The sequence below is a fragment of the Dipodomys ordii genome, unplaced genomic scaffold (assembly GCF_000151885.1).
Source record: "Dipodomys ordii isolate 6190 unplaced genomic scaffold, Dord_2.0 Scaffold65, whole genome shotgun sequence".
Taxonomy (NCBI): Eukaryota; Metazoa; Chordata; class Mammalia; order Rodentia; family Heteromyidae; genus Dipodomys; species Dipodomys ordii.
The window spans coordinates 7,442,128-7,462,440 of record NW_012267281.1 but is presented as its reverse complement, the minus strand read 5'-3'; the positions used below and the strand labels follow the sequence as shown (position 1 = coordinate 7,462,440).

General features: G+C 39.6%; 1 protein-coding gene across 1 annotated transcript in view; it reads left to right on the top strand.

The window, feature by feature from the left end:
- Positions 1 to 20,313, top strand: part of Mbnl2 (muscleblind-like splicing regulator 2) — a 147,911-nt gene that overhangs the window by 112,914 nt on the left and 14,684 nt on the right. The window contains exons 5-8 of the mRNA XM_013022964.1: positions 5,061 to 5,114; positions 5,786 to 5,939; positions 12,788 to 12,823; positions 14,111 to 14,205. Coding sequence (XP_012878418.1) covers positions 5,061 to 5,114; positions 5,786 to 5,939; positions 12,788 to 12,823; positions 14,111 to 14,205 — 339 coding nt within the window. The remainder of the gene's footprint in view (positions 1 to 5,060; positions 5,115 to 5,785; positions 5,940 to 12,787; positions 12,824 to 14,110; positions 14,206 to 20,313) is intronic.

The window sequence follows — 20,313 nt, the reverse complement described above, 5'->3', positions numbered from 1 at the left end:
GAGTCTCACGGTCTCTCTTGCCCTGCCCGGGCTGGCTTTGAACCGCGATCCTCAGATCTCAGCCTCCTGAGTAGCTAGGATTACAGGCGTGAGCCACCAGTGCCCGGCATTTTGTTCTTGTTTTAAGCTTAGAGATCTTGGCTCTTCAGTGTTCTGTTACTGTCTATGTGGACAATATACACTCACACAAGAGTATCAGAGAAGAAAAAAATAAAAGAAAGTCTCCATTTTTGAGTTCTCATAAGAGAGACTTCCAAAATGTATTCTGATCAGGAACAGGAAGATGATCACTCTCCATAAATGAGCAGGAATTCTCTGGACATAATTAAGCATCCTTTATACATGTGTTCACTGTGTGAGTCCATCCTCTACCCACTCAGTGACGATCTTATCCTGAAGAAGTAAGACTTTTTTCTTGGTAATCATCTTTTCAGGCCAGCTTCAGCTTTCCCTAATTGATGTGCTGATGATTGGACACTAAGGCCATATTTTTCCATAGGATGGGGACTGTGTTACAAATCACAACTTGGTCCTCAGCATATTGCCAAGATAAGTCAGACACTCGAGCTGGGAAGGTGGCTCAGGGGTAGAGTGCTTGCCTTGCATGTGTAAGGCCCTGGGTTCGATTCCTCAGCTGTAGCTCAAGTGGTAGAGCACTAGCCTTGAGCTGAAGAGCTGAAGGAAAGTATCCAGGCCCAGAGGTTAGGCCCCACAACCAGCAAAAAAAAAAAACAAATCAGACACTCAACTGAAGTAGCTTAAAAGACAGAATCAGATTTCGCTGTATCATGAGGAGAGGAGAGAGGAAACGAGTCTAGGAACTTAAAATCCAGCCAGTCTTCTCTTTGTCTTGCCTCTCTCTCTCAGGATGTCAGCTCTATTCTCCAAGGCCAGTTTTTCCTATAGCTGTAGACAGCTTTAGGACACATTCTTGTATCTCTTTGACAAGAGAGAGAACAGTATACCCTAATTAGGAGGAAAATCATTGTCTTCTTGCCATATCAGTGGCCGTCCCTGTGGTCAGAGTGATAAGAGCTATGTGTGCATGACTTAGTTTGGGTCTCAGTGGTCATCTCCCACTGTGAGGGAAGGAGATGAGGCTCTGAGACTATAAACACATGAGGCTCTGAGACTATAAACACATGAGTCCCCATAATCCAAATACCATTTGAACAAATACAGTGACACGAGGGCCCTGATTTAGTCTTCTTGTATCCTACAAGGGAATGTCAATAAGCAATTAGGTTTCCATTCGCTTCATTGGTAGGCACCAATGATAGGTGACCCAGGCTGATGGGGATAAGAAGAAACATGTCCACTCATACAAATAGATCATCCTTCAGCCTCACAACAAGACATCAGAGCTCTGCTCGGACACAGGCCCTCCTACACGTTCACACATATGCCGTAGGTGCCAGGAGAGTTAGTTGCCATAGTTTCTTAAGATGGTTACACCATGCCCAAATTTGGAGTGCTGCGAAGTCACAGGTTTTTACCACGTCTTCAGAGACAACCCCAAAGAACATCATTTCAGAACAAAAGCCAGCATCTTCTTGACAATGACATGAAAATGACTGAATCTGACATGTCTCTTTAGGATGAACTCAGAAGCTCAGCTGAAATCAGTTGGATAAAGTTATAAGTATACATACCCTAGGAGCCAGATGAGTCAGTACATTGCAGGAAAACGATGGTTTGATTTTCTTCTTTAGGACAAATGGGAGTGATGATGGCAACGCCAGGTAGTAATAAGCCATTTACCTGCCTTCCCCATCTTCACCCAGTGTTCCCTAGTGGCATTGTTATTGCTATCTGGGGATTTCCCCCTTATTTTGATGAATCAAACCTTAAAAAAAAAAGCATTTAAAGCTTTTTCTTGAAGAAAAGGCACATTTATTTCCTTTTGAGCCTTATTCGTTTACTAATACCTCTTCAAATGCAAGCATTGCTCTCCCCAGACATGTTAAGCAAGACACAGCTGCTCTTTGGTAGTTTGAGCACAAAGGGTGTTTCGTCTTCTGGCACGTGGTCTTTGTTCACATAAGCCAAAATGGGGCAAAACAAGAAGAACACTAGTTTATAAAAGGAAATAGGCAGGCTGCCATCAGCAAGATAAGCATCAATTGTTCAAGAAAATATGTGTGGGAACTTGGGATTCTATCCAGCTCATCCACATCCTTTTACCTTCCTTACGGTGGTAGTTTTGATTATTTTGTCAGGGTTTCCTGCCCCCTCAGAGTTGATCTTTGCTTGTAACATGGCTATGACCCCTTGGTTTGTTCGTCTTCACCTGAGGTAGGGTGTGTTCCTTGACCTAGAAGAAGAAAAGCCTGGCTGCCTGTCTAGGACTTCCATCTACATTCAGTTCTGTACCCAAGGCTAGGGGCCCAAGGTGGACACAGGATTATAAATGTCAGTGAGGCTGACAAGAAAGGAAGCCTAATGTCTGGTCCCAACAAAAGGGCTTAATTTAAAAGAAGATGCACACCTTCCTCTACAAAACCCGTTTACTTGGAAAGAAGATATTTGCATGTAATAAAGGAAACAAAGTATTCAACAGAGAAGAGAGACACATCATGCTCATACTCAGTATGAAATTCTTAGTTCCTTTTCACTCTTAGATTATCCTAAATTATAGGAAAATGCGTTTTCAGTAAGCTAAAAAGAAAAGGGAAAATGTGGATAATGTTAACTTTTCATGTGGTTATCCTAAAGAGAAATATTCAACATTTCTTATTCTATCCGGAGATAGACTTCATTAAATGATGCTTTGTTGAATCAAAATTTTGATCATAAATATCAGCCTTTGGAGACTTTTCCAGTTAGCATGCCAGAAAAGACTGACTCAATAGTAGATTCATTTTCTGTAAACCCTGAGGACTGGGGAAAATGAAGGAGAAAATTGAGTCTTGACAATTAAGGCCAAATGGTTTTGAGCTTCAGCATCCAGCTAATGTTCTGAGTGTATGCTAGGTGGGTAGGCCGCTGTATAGCTTTCTTTAGTCAATACAGATTAGTTTAAGCTCAAAAATAAATCAAACAAGCCCAGCATGACTCAATCATGTGAAGCTACACAGATGAAAGATTTCAAACAAAAATAGCACCTTGGCTAGCCAGTGGTGGCTCTCTAATTCTAGCTATTCCGGAAGCTGAGATCTGAGAATCATGGTTCAGGAGCCAATCTTGACAGACAAATCCCAGAGACTCTAACCAACGAAAATCTGGATGTAGAAGTGTGTCTCGAGTGGTAGAATACTAGCCACAAAAGCCAAGCTAGAGTTCAAGGCCTTGATTTGAAGCCTTGGTATCACTGTGTGCTCAGGGGCACACACAGAGGTATCGTGGAACTTATAAAATGCTAAACATGATTTTTGTTTAAAGAACAGAGAAACACGGGCTTGTTATTGCACTCCTTGGATTGATTTTATTTTTAATGTTCGAAATTTTACAACACTGCTTTTATATTGTTTCATGTCCTTTATCAAAACGGCTTTCCCAAATTTTCATGGCCATTTAGCCAAATCTTGTCTCCACCTCCAGCCTTCTTACTTTATCTCTAGTCACTCTCTTCACCACACCACAGCATTACCTACCTCCTATTGTACATCTTTCCCTGAATCATCAAAAGATGATAAATGTCCTTTTGTTTACCAAGTAAAATTTCAATTATTCCCATTTTAATCATTTTGTTCCACTCTATTTTATTCCAAAACCATAGCTCCACCTCAGAACTTTAGAATGTAAGTTCTTCATTATTATGAAACCCATATGGATTTACTTATTGTGCTAAAAATAGAAACGGGATATTTCATTTTTCTTATTTGCATTGAAGCTGTTCTTTGAATTTCTTTACTTTCATAGAATTCCATCATAGAATTTTTTCCATTTTTTTAGTGACAACCAGGAAGAGGAAAATTTTTCATTATGGTCTAAATTAATCCATCTCTACTATTCTTTCAATTGTTTAAGTGAAACTAAAAATATGCTTATAAGACATCATTTATTTCTAATCTTTAAGCTATTGTTTGCTATTTTAGCTGTTTGCTATTGTACATGGTCTAGCCAAGAATTCCACTTTCCTTAATTGGTTTGACTGCTAATTGTAGCCAAAAGTACAAATAAGATTACTAAATAGAAATTATTTTAATACTCGAGGACACCTAAATACCTTTTCAGAGGGTATTTTCTTAGTATAACCGGTAAGTTGTTTGAAATGAAATAAATTATAATTTCAACTGTAGTCAACAACAGAATGGATGATAAGTTAGTCATAAGCAGAGATAAAATAGAATGCAAGTGAGAAATTTTGGAAACTCACTATTGAAATTCAAAACTTGCAATGTTTGGCACACTAGTCCACATACTCTTATAAAGACCCACAACTAGCAGAGTGAAACAAAGAATTGAGGCAATTATCTATATGATTCAGACAAAAAAGAAATCTGCATCCAAACCCAAACCGTTTTGCCTAAATAATCTTATGTTTGAATATTTTTTTTGCCTGAATTTTCATTTGTCTCAGTTTGCTGTTTCATTTTGTTAGGCTAGAGAGCTGAAGTGAAAATTATCTTCGTGAAAATTTTCAACTTGGATTGTGCCTGGTGCCTTTGGATTTTTTTTTTAATATATACTTGAAAGCTAACTTATCAGACGTTCTTCAAGCTGATGGCCCTTGAAAGTTTTGCATTTTTTTTTCTGAAGCAATATAAAAAATGCTTATGGTGTGTATGCAAGCTGCTGTTTTAATTAACTTTCCTGAATTTCAAACATCTATATTTTACTCTCTTATATGCTTTTAACTAAGGTATAGTAGATGCATTTTTGCTTCAATACTAATTTAAAGGTGTAATATTCATTTCTTTAGAGAACATTTTTGTTGTTGTGCATGCCTAGTGTTTTGTACGTTGTATATTGCATTCAGAATATTTTTTTCCTTCTCACCTATCCACAATGCAATGCCGTTCCCATGATGCACCTCTGCTTGCTGTTTACCTGTATGTTAATTCGCTTGAATCCCATTGGCCCACTGCCATCATGTGCTCGCTGCCTGTTATTAAAAGACTCAGTCGACTGCCAAAGCAATGAAGCGACCTCTCGAAGCAACTGTAGACCTGGTACTTTGACCTTTCACCTTTCGCTTTGCATGTAGCTTTTCAGAGAACCATCTGAGATTTGTTTTTACTTGTAAGATACTGGTTGCAGCCAATCATGATTATTAATTTAAAATGGAAAAATTTCAATAAGGTGTTTAGCCATTTCATTTGCATATGTAATCTGTGAAATAAAATTGACCCTAACAAATTTTAATACCTTTTCCAAAAGAGTGAAGCAAACTTAAATTCCTTGGCTCAGAAAAAGGCTCATTATAATCCTTATTAACCTTAACAGTCAAGAAATCGTCATTGAGTAAAAGTAAAGAATAGATATTAATAATAACAGAGTGCTTTTTTCTTCCCCCACCCCTCCCCACTAGAATAGCTGAACCCATTTAAAAAGCTGAAGCCATTTTTGTTTTCGTTGTTGTTGCTTGATAGTTTTTTTTTCTTTTCCTTAGTTGAGATGCTACCGTTTTTTGGGTTACAGAAATCATGCTTTTGCTCTCAATAACAAATTCTCACTCATTCGACATTGCCGCTGTTTAAATTAAGGTGCATGGCATAAGCATCTCCTTAGCTATCATTTAAAACGTAAAGAAAGAAAGAATATTGTCCTTGATGATCTGTGTAGACACGGAAGATGTGTTTGCTTTAAGTTAGACATCTCTTATTGACTTCTTCCTTTCTAGGCCTTTCCTCCTGGTGCTCTTCATCCTTTACCAAAGAGACAAGCACTTGAAAAAAGCAACGGTGCCAGCACGGTATTTAATCCCAGTGTCTTACACTACCAGCAGGCTCTGACAAGCGCCCAGCTGCAGCAGCACGCCGCGTTCATCCCCACAGGTATGTGCCCTGACCGTCCACGTCTGCGTCCTTCTGTCCTTCTGGTCATGTGCTTTCTTCTCATCTCTTTAAGCTGTTTGGCGGCCTCTAGTTTTGCATCTAATGGTGCAATACCGCCTCAACGGTATCATTGTCTAGATATATCTAAAGATTTTGACCCTGCCTTGATAGCTGAAAGTTGTTAGGATTCTAAAGCCAAATATCTGATCGAACTGAGTGATAGATTTAACCAGGAGCAACAGAGAACACGTAGGGGCTTCTGCTTTCTTAAGCCCTTGTTAAATTGTTTCTGTCAATAAGACCTTTTATGTGTGACCATTGAAATTTTCCCTTAACACTGAATGACCTAAAAATAGCAATTCTAGTAAATACTAACCACTTTTTTTCTCTTTCTATTCAGTGCGCTAAAAAATAATGAGGCTATTCAAAGTAAAGCAATCCTCTACTCATATTTTTTATATCCATGCTCTCTCTCTTTCTCGCTCTCTCCATGCTTCTCGACATTCACCAAGTTCACAAATTTTATAGAGAGATATGAGTCCTTATCCTCCATTTGTGAGCCAATATCTAAGGATATGAGGTGCTACTGTGCATTATTTTACCATTCCACTAAGATGTCAATCATGTTTATCATAAAATCTCAGAGTTTAAAGTGGTCTCCGTGATCTCTTCATCCGGTTGACTGTTTTACAGATGAGAAAACTGAGGCCCCCCTATGAAAAGTGGCTTTCCAAGGTAACAAGAAAAAATTGTAGAACCTCGGTCCCCTAGACCTTGTCCAATAGACACACCACAGCAGCCCCCTAGCATCCAAATACAAGATTCCAAAGGGCTCTCCAAAAAAATAAAAGCAGCCTAAAGTAAATCTTTAAAAAAAATAGCATAATAGATAAGATACATAAGGTTAAAAAAAAAACCACATTGTGTGCCAACGCTACCCAAGTTTTTATTTATTTCCCTGCCACAGACACAGACACTCCAAACATACACCTTACACAGACAGCTCAACCAGCCCATGATTTTCATCTTAAGTCTGAAGTTAGAAGCAGGGTATGATTTCATCTCCCATTTGTTGAGTTTAGGGGTTCAAAACAGAAGTCCTTCATTCCGTGATAGTAAATGGAAGATGAATATGCATCAGTAACAATTTCACTAAAAAGAATTTAACTGATCCTTGTTTGTAGGATTGGACTTTCCCCTTTTGTCACTCATTTTCTTGAATTCCAAAGCATATTAGAAGTTGTTTTTTAATCAGAGATAGAAAAATACTTTGTAATATCCTTTACTACAATGTCTATACTTTAAAAAAATCTAATAACATATAAACAATTGTACTTATAACAAAAATATAAATTATGTGAGCAAAACAAGTTTTAGGATTTATTTCTCTTAATTGATTTCTGGACCTATCTTTATTGCGTAGACCTGCAGAGAAATCTCTTAATTCAGTATCTATCAGCACTTGACTCTAACACTGTGACAGCTTAGTTAATGACCACTCAAATAACATAGCAGTATCAATCATTGTAACCGAATTGAAATAATACCATCATATAACAATTACTGGAAAATTAGTTTTCCCACAAAGTCCTGTACGGTTTCTATAAATGTCTCATAGGCCTTGTGGCCAGTAGACATTTTAAAAGGGAAAAAATGACTCAGAGAAAAAACATAAAAGATGACTGTGTTCCTGAAGAATGGGAAATAAAGCCATTACCATCTTGGGAATATCTGAGACCCTGGAGCTAAGCCTTTGCTAGACTTTCAAGCCCTTAATTACATATGCCATACTCTAATCCAATAATGACAGATTAAAGGAGTTATTGAAAGAATTCACCTTTTAAGATATTTCACCTGCACACCACTTAAATGTTTCCAAAGCAAGAGAGAATGACACCCCTAGCATAATACCTCATTGCCTCTCAGGTATTGGGTACGGTGGTTGTGTACTTCCGCCCTCTGGTGGATTCTGTAGGAACAGCTCAGATGTGTCAGCAACCCTCATCCCAAGGACTTAGGAGCCAAAGGGTGGGACCCAGCCCACATAATGCCGTGAATTAGAAGACTCCATTTGTTGCATAATATTAAGATCATAGTGAAAAGAGATGTGGATCTCCTGTTTTGGAGTGTTCTTTCTGCTTCTAAGAAATATCCATGTTTCTCTCAAATGATGAAAGAGAGCAAACTTTATTAAAAATAGCATATGCTTTTCTCCCACCTTTAATCCACAGTGGAAATTTGAGTGTGTATAGTAGGGCAAAAGTTTTTATTTCAGGGTTTCCTTATAAACCACATTTTGTACCTCATTTTAAAAGTGATCATGATGACACACGTTCATTGTTAATCCAGGTTTTTTAACCTCTGCAAATTAAGTGGTGATGTTCAGAAGAGTAATTTGTATAACGGAGCAGATAGCAGTCCCCTTATTATTAAGTGGACAAATAAATATGAAGTAAAAACATTTTTTTTGTTTCCTGGAGGTTACCCTTTATGGAAAAGATATTCATAATATATCTTTAAATGTGCTACTAAAATTTTCCCATTGACACAATGTGGCTTTGCATTTTCAGGAATTCTACCTCCAGGCTGTAAAGATATTAACATAAAATATCACACAAAAATATGAAATTCTTCTCCAAAAACCATACTAAGATAATTATCACCCTGGTTGATGCCCTAGCACATTTTCAGTGGGTGGGATTTTTTTTTCCTCCTTTTGATAGGGATTATTTTAACGAAGTAGTTATACTTTTTCTTTGCTATGTTAAGAAAGTGACAAAACCACACATAGTTACCAAAATAGCACCATCATGATTCTTGGCATTTCTCTGACAGGTTTATTCTGAGTTCCTGGAAGTGATCTTATAGATCTATTATCTATTTTTATTCAAGATGTTACTGTTCTATTAGTGGCAAACAATTATTTGCCTTTTGCAGATGGAAAAATTGAGGCTGTGTTTACAAAGTGGTATAACAATTATCCGGATAATCCTGGTTGACCGTGATTACAAGCTAACTACTTTGTGCAGTGGAAGAAGAAAATATCTGAGGATGTTTGTTTATAAAATTAACACCCTAGTGATAGGCTTCAGCTGGTCAGAAAAAAAAGGTGACCACCAGAACCCTTCTTTGAGTCATCAGAACATTATATGGGAGCACAAGATAAATCACACAAAAGAGAGAATGTGCTACCTAATCACTGCCCATGTTGAGAAACCATAGATGGTCCTTAAGGTTTCCATGTAACTTGTGTCCATGTTGGGTAGAAACTGTCCACATAAAATAATCAACTATCCAGGCACTGTAATCCTAACCACTGAAGAAGCTGAAATAAGAAAACTGAGATTCAAAGCCAGCCTGGGCAGACATATCTGAGAGATTCTTATTTCCAGTTAACTAGCAAAAAGCTGTAGGTGAGGTGTGGCTTAAGTGGTAGAGGACCAGCTCTGAACAGAAAAGCTAAAGCAAGAATGCAAGGCTGAGTTCAAGCCCCGGTACCAACACACATTACACACACACACATGCACACGCACACACACACACGCGCGCACACACACACACACACACGCACACACATACACGCACGTTATTCATTGCATTCCATACAGCAAACATTTCCTGGACACATGAAATGTTCTGGGTTTGAGAGCTGGTGGTGAGAATGCAAAGGAGCTCAGACCTAGGTTAAAACCAAATATAAGGTGCAGCACGCAGAATGAGCCAAGGGACTGAGCATAGCTCTTGGAGAAGGAGGTTCTGCCTTCCGCACGCATGGTGGGTGGTGATACAAAGCATATGGAGGAAGAAGACTTTCTGAAGCTGGAGACATTTACTGACTTTGAAAGAGAAGTGAGCTTTTATCGTTGGGTGGGGGTGGGGGAAGAGCCTCTCAGGCAGAGAAGGGAGGGGTGTTGCTTGCAGAATAGAGTGTTGCCCACCGTATGGTACCATAGTGTCAGGTACTCACAGGGTCTTGGGAGGAGCGGAGGGGAACAGTGAGGTGAAAAGCCTGAGCCCTGAAAAGAAAAGCAAGCCCATTGGGTAAGAGAGCCAACCCGGTGGCAAAGGCAGCGTATTTCCAATTTGCACACCCCTCTTGGGCGGCCACAGGCGAGTCTTGTTGAGTTCATTTGGTTGAGCAGATCCAAGACTGAAGCCTGAGAGATGCGGCTGATAGCTCTACTAGCAAGTTGACTGGGAAGCAGCTCTCCATCCTTAGCAGCCCTCTGACCCTCACTTCCCCATACATCTCAGGAATGCCTTCCCCGGGAGGGAGGCTTGTCCACAGACACTGTCAGAGAATCCAAGGGGGATAGGGGGTGCCATAGGGGCCTGAGGAGTAGGTAAAGGAATAGTGAAGAAGATTCCTGAAGACATGGCATGTACCTCGAGGCCTGAGAAGCGACAGAGAGTAAGGATTCTTCTGCAGAGAGCTTGTAGGAGGCTCGCATGGAACAAAGTGGAATGTGCAATGATAAGGCTAAGCTGTGCAGATCCTGGTTCCAGGACAGCCTGGGAGAGAGACAGAGCCTGGACCCCAAGTAGCTTCATCTCAAAAGCAGTAGTGGCCATTGATTGTTCCCCAGAAGAGCAGTAGCCAGGCCTGCAAAAGCTGGAGGGTGATTAAGAATGAACTACCAGGAGGGACGGGAAGGCCAGTGAGGACATTGATGCATAGCTGAGATTAGAGATAATGGAGGTTAGGACCGGGAAAAGTGGCAGAGGTGATCAGCGAACAGAGGCAAACTGCATTTCAGAGGCACGATTGCTTTGGCTTGTTGGTGAGTTGGCTGCGGGGAAGGGGAGTCTCACTAGGGGAAGTGGCACAGGTGTGACATTCTCTTCAGGCTACAGTTCCACAGGGATAGAGGGATGCTGATGTCCACCCCAGATGATCTCTGAGGTGGAGAAAGAGACTGGAAAACACTTAGGTCGACACCTGTTCAGTTGGAGACAAGTGTGAGAGCCAAGTAACAAGGACAAGAGCAATGTCGTGATTGGATCTGGCGCTCAGAGAAGAAATCTGAGCAGAACACAGTGTGGACGTCATGAGGTCATTGATGATCTGGCGCTCAGAGAAGAAATCTGAGCAGAACACAGTGTGGACGTCATGAGGTCATTGACGCTCTTTAAATACATAGGTGGAAGAGTACCCAGGATTGACATATCAAAGTAGATGGGAACAAAAAGACCCAGAACTGAGGAAAGCTCCCGAAGACAGAGATAGAGATTTGAGGGAAGGATGAGAATACAGAAAGAGGACATTGCCAGAAAGAGAAAAAAAAAAAAGTGTGGGAGGGCTGAGAGTGTATGGGGAAGTAAGTGTGTGTGTGTGTGTGTGTGTGTGTGTGTGTGTGTGTGTGTGTGTGATCAAGCCTGTGAGGGAAGGATGGTTTGTCATGGAGAGAGGAGGGAGTGGCCAGATAGAATGCGATCCTGAGACTCCAGAACAAGTAGGTGCTGGTATAAGACTTTCTCCTGCTCAACCATTCAGAGTCCATTGGTGACAGACATTCTTAGTTTGCACAGAGAGGAGCGGAGATAGTTTAGGTAGAGTAAAACCAAATTGGATAGGACTGAAGATTAAATGGGGACCAGGGAAGTGAAAAAGTGGGTGTGGATCACTTTCTAGAAGCTTAGTTGGAAAGATTAGAGCAATTGACTGAAGGAAAAAATGGTGTCATGGAAAGGATTTTTTGAGTGAGTGAGTGTGTGTGGGGGAGAGAGAGAGAGAGAGAGATTGAGAGAGAAAGTTATCTATACAGGCATATTGAAGAACCCAGTAGGAATCCCTTTTTCTGATGCAGATGTTAGCTGGGATTGGCATGGTGAGCTTAGCGAAGAGAGTAATGGTGTCTACACTTCAGATTCTTCATAAAAAATGACCTCTGTGTCACCTGTGTAACATTCAGTCTCCAGTTAATCAAATTCACATTGCCTGGTTTTCATCCCAAGGAACAGAAGAACCCTGAGCATATAATTCCTCAAAGTTTTCTATGCAGTTCTAAACAGCCATCCCAAACATGCCTGACTATCATGGCCCAAGTTTTGTGATTCATGCCCGTTAATAAGACCACCCGAGGTAAAGCAGCTCTTCCTTAGGAAGGAAAGAACACCCCCTCCCCGCTTCTGTCCATTACCCCCTTAGACTTTAGACTTGCCAAAATCCTTCTTCCGGGGTCACCTTGATGTGACCTTGACAAAAATGAAACCTCTTTGGGTTCTCCTTCAGTCCTAGTTCTACACAACTTTGATTTGGAAGATATGAAATCTTGATTGCAGTTCTTTTCATACTGATGTTGACACAAAATATTTTATCATCAATCCATCAAGCCAACAACTTGAATGCAGCAAGTCCAGTATAAATGTAGTGCTCCTAAAACCCAGCCAGGATTTGGGAATGAAGTTCGATTTCTAGTCTTACCCTTGACTCACACTAGTCATGACTTTGCCAGGAGTTTCTATGCCTCAGATTTTTCATCTGTAAAATTCCCACTTCCTACCTTGGAGGATTAATTTGATCATATCTGTAAAATACTTTGAAGTCATAGAGGAAGGAGGCTACAACATTATCACATGTCATTCTTGTTAGACTCATGTTGATGTATATATGACTAGCAAGTGTGAAAAAGTAGTTGTAAGTGTGAGCTTGGGAGATGAATGGCTTACAACAAGTCAGCTGTATCTGTGTCTGTACTGACAATGTGAACAGCCCTTTACAAACTGTGTTAACTAACCCTACTTATTTCTGGTTGCGCTTCAATCTCACTTTTGAATGTTAACTCTAAACCGCTAACCTGTTTCTTTCCCTTTATCCACTTTTTCCACCCACCATTGCATGACGTCAGGGTCAGTTTTGTGCATGACACCCGCTACCAGTATTGGTAGGTTTCAAACTTTTTTTATTTGTATTTTTATATGATGTCTTTTATATAATACTTTCACTTGTTTGACATTTATTTCAGAGATGGTAAAAAAAATGTTTGAGGAAGAAGAAGTAGTAAATCTGAAGGCTTATTTGGCTTTAGAGTTAACAGGTTTTTTTTAAGATGTATAATTAAGAAAATGATGGTTTTAATGTGCTCTTTTGTGCTAGAACAATCGTTACCAAGACATAAAGCCACAGTACAAGTCTGATTTTTAATGATTTGTGTTTTGTTTCTCTTTATAGTTTATCTGGTATAGCATAAGAAAAACAGACAGGAGGCAGGCTAATTTCATCAATGTTTTAAAGTTTCATAGTGGTGTGCCTTTATCTCCTCTTGCTTGTCTTAGAGTTATCAGAGTTTCCCAGAAGTATTTCTTTAAAATAAATAAATGTATACATACATATACATACATGGATGCATTTTGAAACTAAATGTCAGACCTACCTTTCTTATCTTTTATAAGTGTTAGCTCATTTGTGATGATCTTTGTACCTGCTCATTCTTTTTGATGTTAAACAGTCCTCAGTATAATAGTTCTTCAGTCTGTCTTTAGGACATATGGATTGATTCTAGCTAGAGTCCAGAAAAGCAAATATTGACAGAATTTGTCTGACTATTTCAGAGTGACTGTGTTAGAATTTACATCAAGGCCGTAGTTTTTGCTTTGCTGTTTATTGATCAAAATAAAACACAATCCCCAGCGATTCCTGTTTACATAAAAGATCCCAAATTGAAAAGGAAAATGTTCTATTTGACCAGAGTTAACCAAGATGTTCCAAAGAACATCTTATCCCAAATTAAACTTACATATCAGGCCTTTGATGTCTTAGAATTTATGATTATTCTATACTTAATTGTCATATATTCTCACTTGATTGGATATTGCCCGTGAGATTTTTTTTTAGAAACAACCATTATTATATTTACTATATGCTGAATTGGGAATGGTTCTATTGTTAGAAAGAAATTGTTAATAAATCCATCAACCAAAGTAATCTGCTTTGGCCTTTCTGGGAATCACTGATTATGTTTTAAAACTTCCTTTAATTGTACTTGTAATAAGCTATTTTCCCTTTTTTATTTCTCTCCCATGCTTCCTTGCTTTGCATTGTGATTGCATGCCATCTGCTGGTTTAACCCATGATGGCTTGCTGCTCTGATATTCACCATGCCAAATACCACTTCTATTACCATAATGCTACACCCTCCTGTTCATTGCTCCCATGGTTCCCCTCCTGAAAGTACCCATGATGCACAGCGCTACGTCCGCCACTGTCTCTGCAGCAACAACTCCTGCAACAAGTGTCCCCTTCGCAGCAACAGCCACAGCCAATCAGGTTTGCTCCTTTTAAAGCTTTCTTTCACAAATCCCGAACTCTAAATGAGTGCTGATATTTAAAAAAAAAATTCTCAGTGAGAGAATTTTTTTTTCATGTTTATCCATCAAATTTTATTTTTTTAATTAGTTTTATAGCAAGCATTTACAGACAGGTTGCACTTATTTAGAGTTAACATTTACTGCAAATAATGATGTAGCTATGTTTTGTGTTGCACTGTTTGTTTTCGTACCTAATATTGTGTAATTAACCTGACAGGCTTAAATTCCTTTTAGTACAGCGTTACTTATCCAGTGGTTGATGAGTGACCCCATAAAAATGTGAAGGCACCTGTGGGTGTTCCACGGTTGATTCTAGTTTGCTTCGGTTCATTCAGACCATATGATCTGTGTTGGAGGAAGAAATCACCTCTTAGAAAAGTCTCCTCGGGCTGGGAAGGCGGTTCAGTGGTAGAGCACTTGCCTTGCATGCCTGAGGCCCTGGGTTTGATTCCTCAGCACCACATAAGCAAAAAGAAAAAAGCCGGAAGTGGCTCTGTGGCTCAAGTGGTAGAGCGCTAGCCTTGAGCTGAAGAGCTGAGGGACAGCGCCCAGGCCCAGAGTTCAGGCCCGTGACTAGACTCCCCCCCAAAAAAAGAAAGTAGAAAAGTCTCCTCCCTTCCTTCTAAGTATTAAATCTGAGGTCCCAATAATGCTTATTAATTTGACATTGACCATAGGTGCTACCAGACTCACTTAGCCCCCACTGGACAGTCTGCCCAGAATCCTGGCGTAAGAGCCATACATCCTGGAAGGAGAAAAGAAATGTACCACTGGGTTCACGAGCTGGATGTAAACAATTAGGAGAGTTTAACTCTGTGGGTTTAATGCATGTTCACATACCACCTTGGCTTATGACACTAACTAGTGAGAGCCAGCGACTGTTAACAGCCACTGTGCCCTTGACCTCAGCAGTCAACTTAGACACATGCGTTCCTGGTAAAAGGATCTGTACATTGCATGTGATGATGGAGAATCAATCCTCCCTTCACCTAGAAAACCATCTTCTAGTACATACCCTCCCTTCAGGAAAGAGCAATTATGTGGGGTGGTAGAGGGGATTGTTTGGTTTAGTTTTGAATTTTGTTTGTGTTTTATAATAAAAATTATCCATGGTGTTAATACAAGATGAAAAAGAATCTAGGAAGGCAAGGCTGATAGGAAAAATGGTAAGTTGGGCATTGGGGGATAGCAGGTGGGCATAAATGGCATCCGGCTTCCTGCAGGCTGGCAGGGCTGACTCACACTCAAGTGACTGTAGGATCCCAAGGCTCTAGGCTTCCTCACTGAAATGAGAGGTGTGAATGCATTGGGTGGCAGGAAGGAAAATGAACCTCCTGGACAATTCCAACCGTGTCTGCCACATCGTGATAAGGCAGGAAGGAGCAAGGAGTGGACTGCACAGACGCCATGTAAACTATGTGTTTGCAGTTCTTCTGTTCATCATCTTACACCCGGTCCCCTAATGGGGACCACAAAGAGAGGCCAGCAAGTTCCTGCCTGGGAAAATTGATTTCTCTTTAAACCATGGGATGGCAGAAGGGAAAGAGGCTATCTGTATCCTCCCAGCATTGGATTCAAAACACCTCTTCTCACTCACTCAACCTTTTTTTATGGGTCCCAAGGCCCGATGCTTGTTAAACAAGCACTCTCCCACCAGAACTATGGCCCAAGCCCTTTGGTTCCTTGGCATTTTGTTTTTAAAACAGGATCTCCCTAACAACACCTGAGCTAGCCTTGAACTGGAGACCTCCTGTGTCTGCCTCCTGAGTAGCTGGGATTACAAGGCATGGAACTCCATGCTCAGAACACTTCTTTGTCCTTTTAAGGGATGATGGCTATCTGCTAAGTCTATATCCTGCCCCCTCCAACCATGCTTATGTGATTTTTTTAATCTGATTTCTTCATAGAAAAAATGTTCAAAAAATAATATGATATCAAAATTTCCCCTATACTTCATAGCAAGTTGCATATTTCCAGTGTTCAGAGATCTTCTCTAAGAAAGGGAAGGAAGCTTTGGAGTTTCAAAACAATGTCATTTGTATTTTTTCGGTCTAGTGATTGTTTGGCACCATTTGATAAGGGAGAAAAAGTCGGGATTGTAAACAAACATACAGGATTTTGTCTGTGTGGAAAGAGGCAAGGAATAGGAAGTCTGGACTATTTAGAAACTAAATCATATCATTGTAACTTGGGTATGACCAGGAAAGGAACTAATAAGCCTAACTTTAATTTTATCCCAACAACTGTAGTTAAAGGAATACATAACTAGCTTAATGAATCCTAGATTCTGTGCTTTACAGTTTGTCAGAGGCAATAGTTGGTACTGTATTGCATGTTGTTATAAAACGAAATCCTAAAGCAATACTTGATAAAGGTCTGCTTACACAGAAAGGTAAATCATTTAACCATAGGTTTTCAGATATGACTTTTTTCATGTATTTTCAACAAGTCTCCTATCATCTACAGAAGAACTTGGGAATTATTTTAGCATCTAAGCATAAGAAACTCAGAGATTTGCTAATGATTGTGAAATAAAAATCCAGTTTAAGATGTCAACTCAATTGGAATGAGGAATCTTGGCTTGTGAATCTCAGTTGTGAAAGGAGGAAGAGATCCTCATGACCTCTGAGATTTGTGCCTCTTAGACAAGCCTGAAAAGTGGCCTGGTCAGAAAGGTGACAGAGGCAGGACAGACAGTGGAGGAAACACTGAGGCTGTAGAACGCTAAGCATTCTGCCTTCTCATCTTTAGCACAAAATACAGCTGGGTTTTGACCCTCCCTCCTCCCCCATTTTTAGTTAATTTTTTCAATCAGATCATCCATTCAAATATTTCAGATCTCAGAGGCAATTTGTAATTAGATACGTTATTCATAAGAGGAAGAAGGTCAACTGAAGCTTCTCATGGCTTCTCATGATAGCTTCTCTGGTCCAGGGTGTTTTTAGTTTACCACGTGGAGAATCGCACATAGCACACAGCCAACGCATACATTTTATCCTCAGGATGAACCACCAATAAAAGTTTGCATGGATCTTTTTGTAGAGCAGTAGCTTAAAATTAAATGGAATCTAAACATGAGAAAAATGTTTTAAAAGCCTGGGAATTATCTAGGAATAGATATATAGACAAAAATACAACTTCCTATTTTGATTTCATATTTCGATTTTCCTATTGCAAGGTCTTTGAGCCTTAATATACAAACTATATCTAGTAATAATATAATAATACAAACCACTTGCTATAAGCCAGGTATGACTAGAAATGCTCTCTCGTGTATTACATATTATATGTCATATATTCAACTCTACTATATATATGAAAGGCTATGTATGTATAAATATATAGATTCTTATTTAGTCCTTACAGTAGTTTAGGCTCTGTGTTCATCATCCCCATTTTATGGATGGCAAAAGTTAAACAAGTGTAACTGCATGAACCAAAGTTGCATAGCTATTAAATGGTCCTGCTAGAGTTTAAACACAGGCAGTTTGGCCACAAAGCCTTGGTGTTAACACCCAGGTCACAAAGCCTTGGTGTTAACACCCAGGGTGTGCTCTTCCTCTACAATTAGAAACACTCAAAATAAAACTATCTATTGAGTGAGACTCAAAACAAACAAATTTCATTGCTAGAGGAGAAAATGAAAAAGTCTTGCTAATACAGGTCAAGCCAAGAAGGGGCCTTAATTGGGAAATTGAACTCTCAGCTAGTTATAGAACAGGGAGCTCATGTTTAGGAACTCCGTAGTTGAACTTCTTGATTCTTTGTGGTACTATAATCAGTGGGAATTTTTTATTTCTAACAGAAGGTTTAGCCATCGGTCTTAAGCAGGTCTGTAGGTACCTTTTGTCACAGACTCTATTTCTAACCTCTGTTAAATCTCCAAGTACCTTGGTAAACAAGCAAACTCAGAAAAGAAAATAATGTCAACCTGACAGTTAGTAGGTTCAATCCCACTAAAAGAACCAGAATTCACAAATTTGTTGACGTCCCTATTGTGATAAATTTAGAGTAGACAGTAAAGTGATAGAGATATTTGGCTTAGCATATGGATTATCTAGATATTTTCCATGCTACAAGAAATGTTATTTAATAAAAAAAGGGGTGCATATAAAATTTCTATAACCTGACTGGTTACAGACCTCTATGGTATAATTGCTTTTTTAAATTATGCAAAGATACTTTTTATTCTTTCATAAGGAGAGAGGATATTTCTGAATAAGTGTAATTTGTATTTTAGCTTCTTTATTTATACATGGGTATTATTTAGTTCACTTAATTACGTCCTTCAAGGCCCAATTCAAATACAATTTTTACTGAGTCTTCCCTGCTGGAAGTTCTTCATCTGTCCTGTGAATTTTACAAGGATTTTGTCTGCTTTTCCCTTAGGGTACCTTCAGTAGGTAGAAAGTCAACTTCAAGTGTACAAAAATGGAGGGGCATAAAGTTTATCTGGAGAAGAACCAACAACCTGAGCAATCAGAACCTCCATTTGTGGGAATAGCTCTGAGTTACTAACTCCTAGTTGAGCAGGGTCTTAATGCCAGGCTAAAGGATTCTGTCACTGATGGGAAACCTAGGAATACTGAGCAGAGAGATTGGAGGAGAGCATCTGCAGGAACCATAAAGCATCTACACTGGCACCAGGGCCATCAGCAAGTAGCCTGTTGGTCTCACCATTTCCCATTACTTTGGGAATGTTACTTTTAGCCAAACAGAAATATAAAATCATTGTGTACTACAGCAAAACCTGTCCCAAATCAGCATCAGGTGACAGAAAGATACATGTGGGCTGATGTGAATGGTTAGGGAACTTGCCTCTTGGGACTTGTTGACCCGCACTTAGCCAAGTCTCCAAGAAGTGCTACCTCATGGTTACCAGTAGTAAGTATAAGGCCTCCACAACTGAGACTTCCTCTAAAGATTTAGTCCATTCAACAGAGTTGACCTTCCAGAGAGTTCTTTGGAAAGTCATTGGAATATAAGACAAGCCAGAAATTTCCCTTTTCCGTTACTGCTTGATAGCAGTTCACTCTATACATAGTAAATTTAAACATTATCTTATCAGAAAATAAAATTTCTATTTATTATCTATTATGTTCTATCTGGCCTGCTCTAAGCTACTAAAGAAGAAAGAGAAAAAAAAAATCTCAGGAACATCCTACTTTATACTTAGTCCTCCTCTGTGAACATGAACACAGCTTCACACCAACTTAAATTAACCCATGCTACCCAGGAAATCCAGAAAGAAGACTAAGGTCATGCTTTGTGACATCTCCCTTACATCTGTTTTATAAAATACCTATTATTCAAGGCCATCTGTTGGGACTATATTGAGACAAATGTAGGAGGCATTCAATATTTTCTGTTGTTCACTACTTGACCCATTTGGGGAGGGCCTATGTTTGTTTCACAAGTAACAATCTTGGTTCTGCAAGGCCCCAGTGTAGGAGGCGTAGGCTCTAGTCAGCTCTCTCCTGAAATACATGGCAGAGTGGCTGGCCATCCTCAGTGCTGCTGATCAAACTGTGAAACTCTCTTTTTTCACAGTTGGCTTGTTCCCGAAAGCAGCTGGACCCAAGTATTCTGTTCTCTCCCCCCCACCCCAAACAGAGAATGCAACTGTTGGAATCCAGCTCTTACAAACAGCCCTCTGGGCTAGGACAGCTTCTAGGCACCATACTGCCAAAGTGACTGAGCTTTGTGCTTTTACTGTGGCCATAGAGAAAGGGGTTGGTTTCTGAATTGGGCGTGATTGCTTCAAATGAGCTAGAATTGCCATGTCAAATGTATTTCAGAGAAGGCAAGCCTAACTCGTGTGTGTGTGTGTGTGTGTGTGTGTGTGTGTGTGTGTGTGTGTGTGTGTACATGTATGTGACAGAGACAGAGAAAGGAATTGAGATTGAAATCTATCATAAGATAAACTTAAGCTATAAAAATTGCAACAGTTGCATTTAATTGACATTATTAAGTAAAACTCCTTAGCAATTTTTCAATTCTAACTTTCATTGTACATCATGGTTAGGAAGTCTAGATTTACTACTAATAGGGAAAAAAAAGAGTTCCC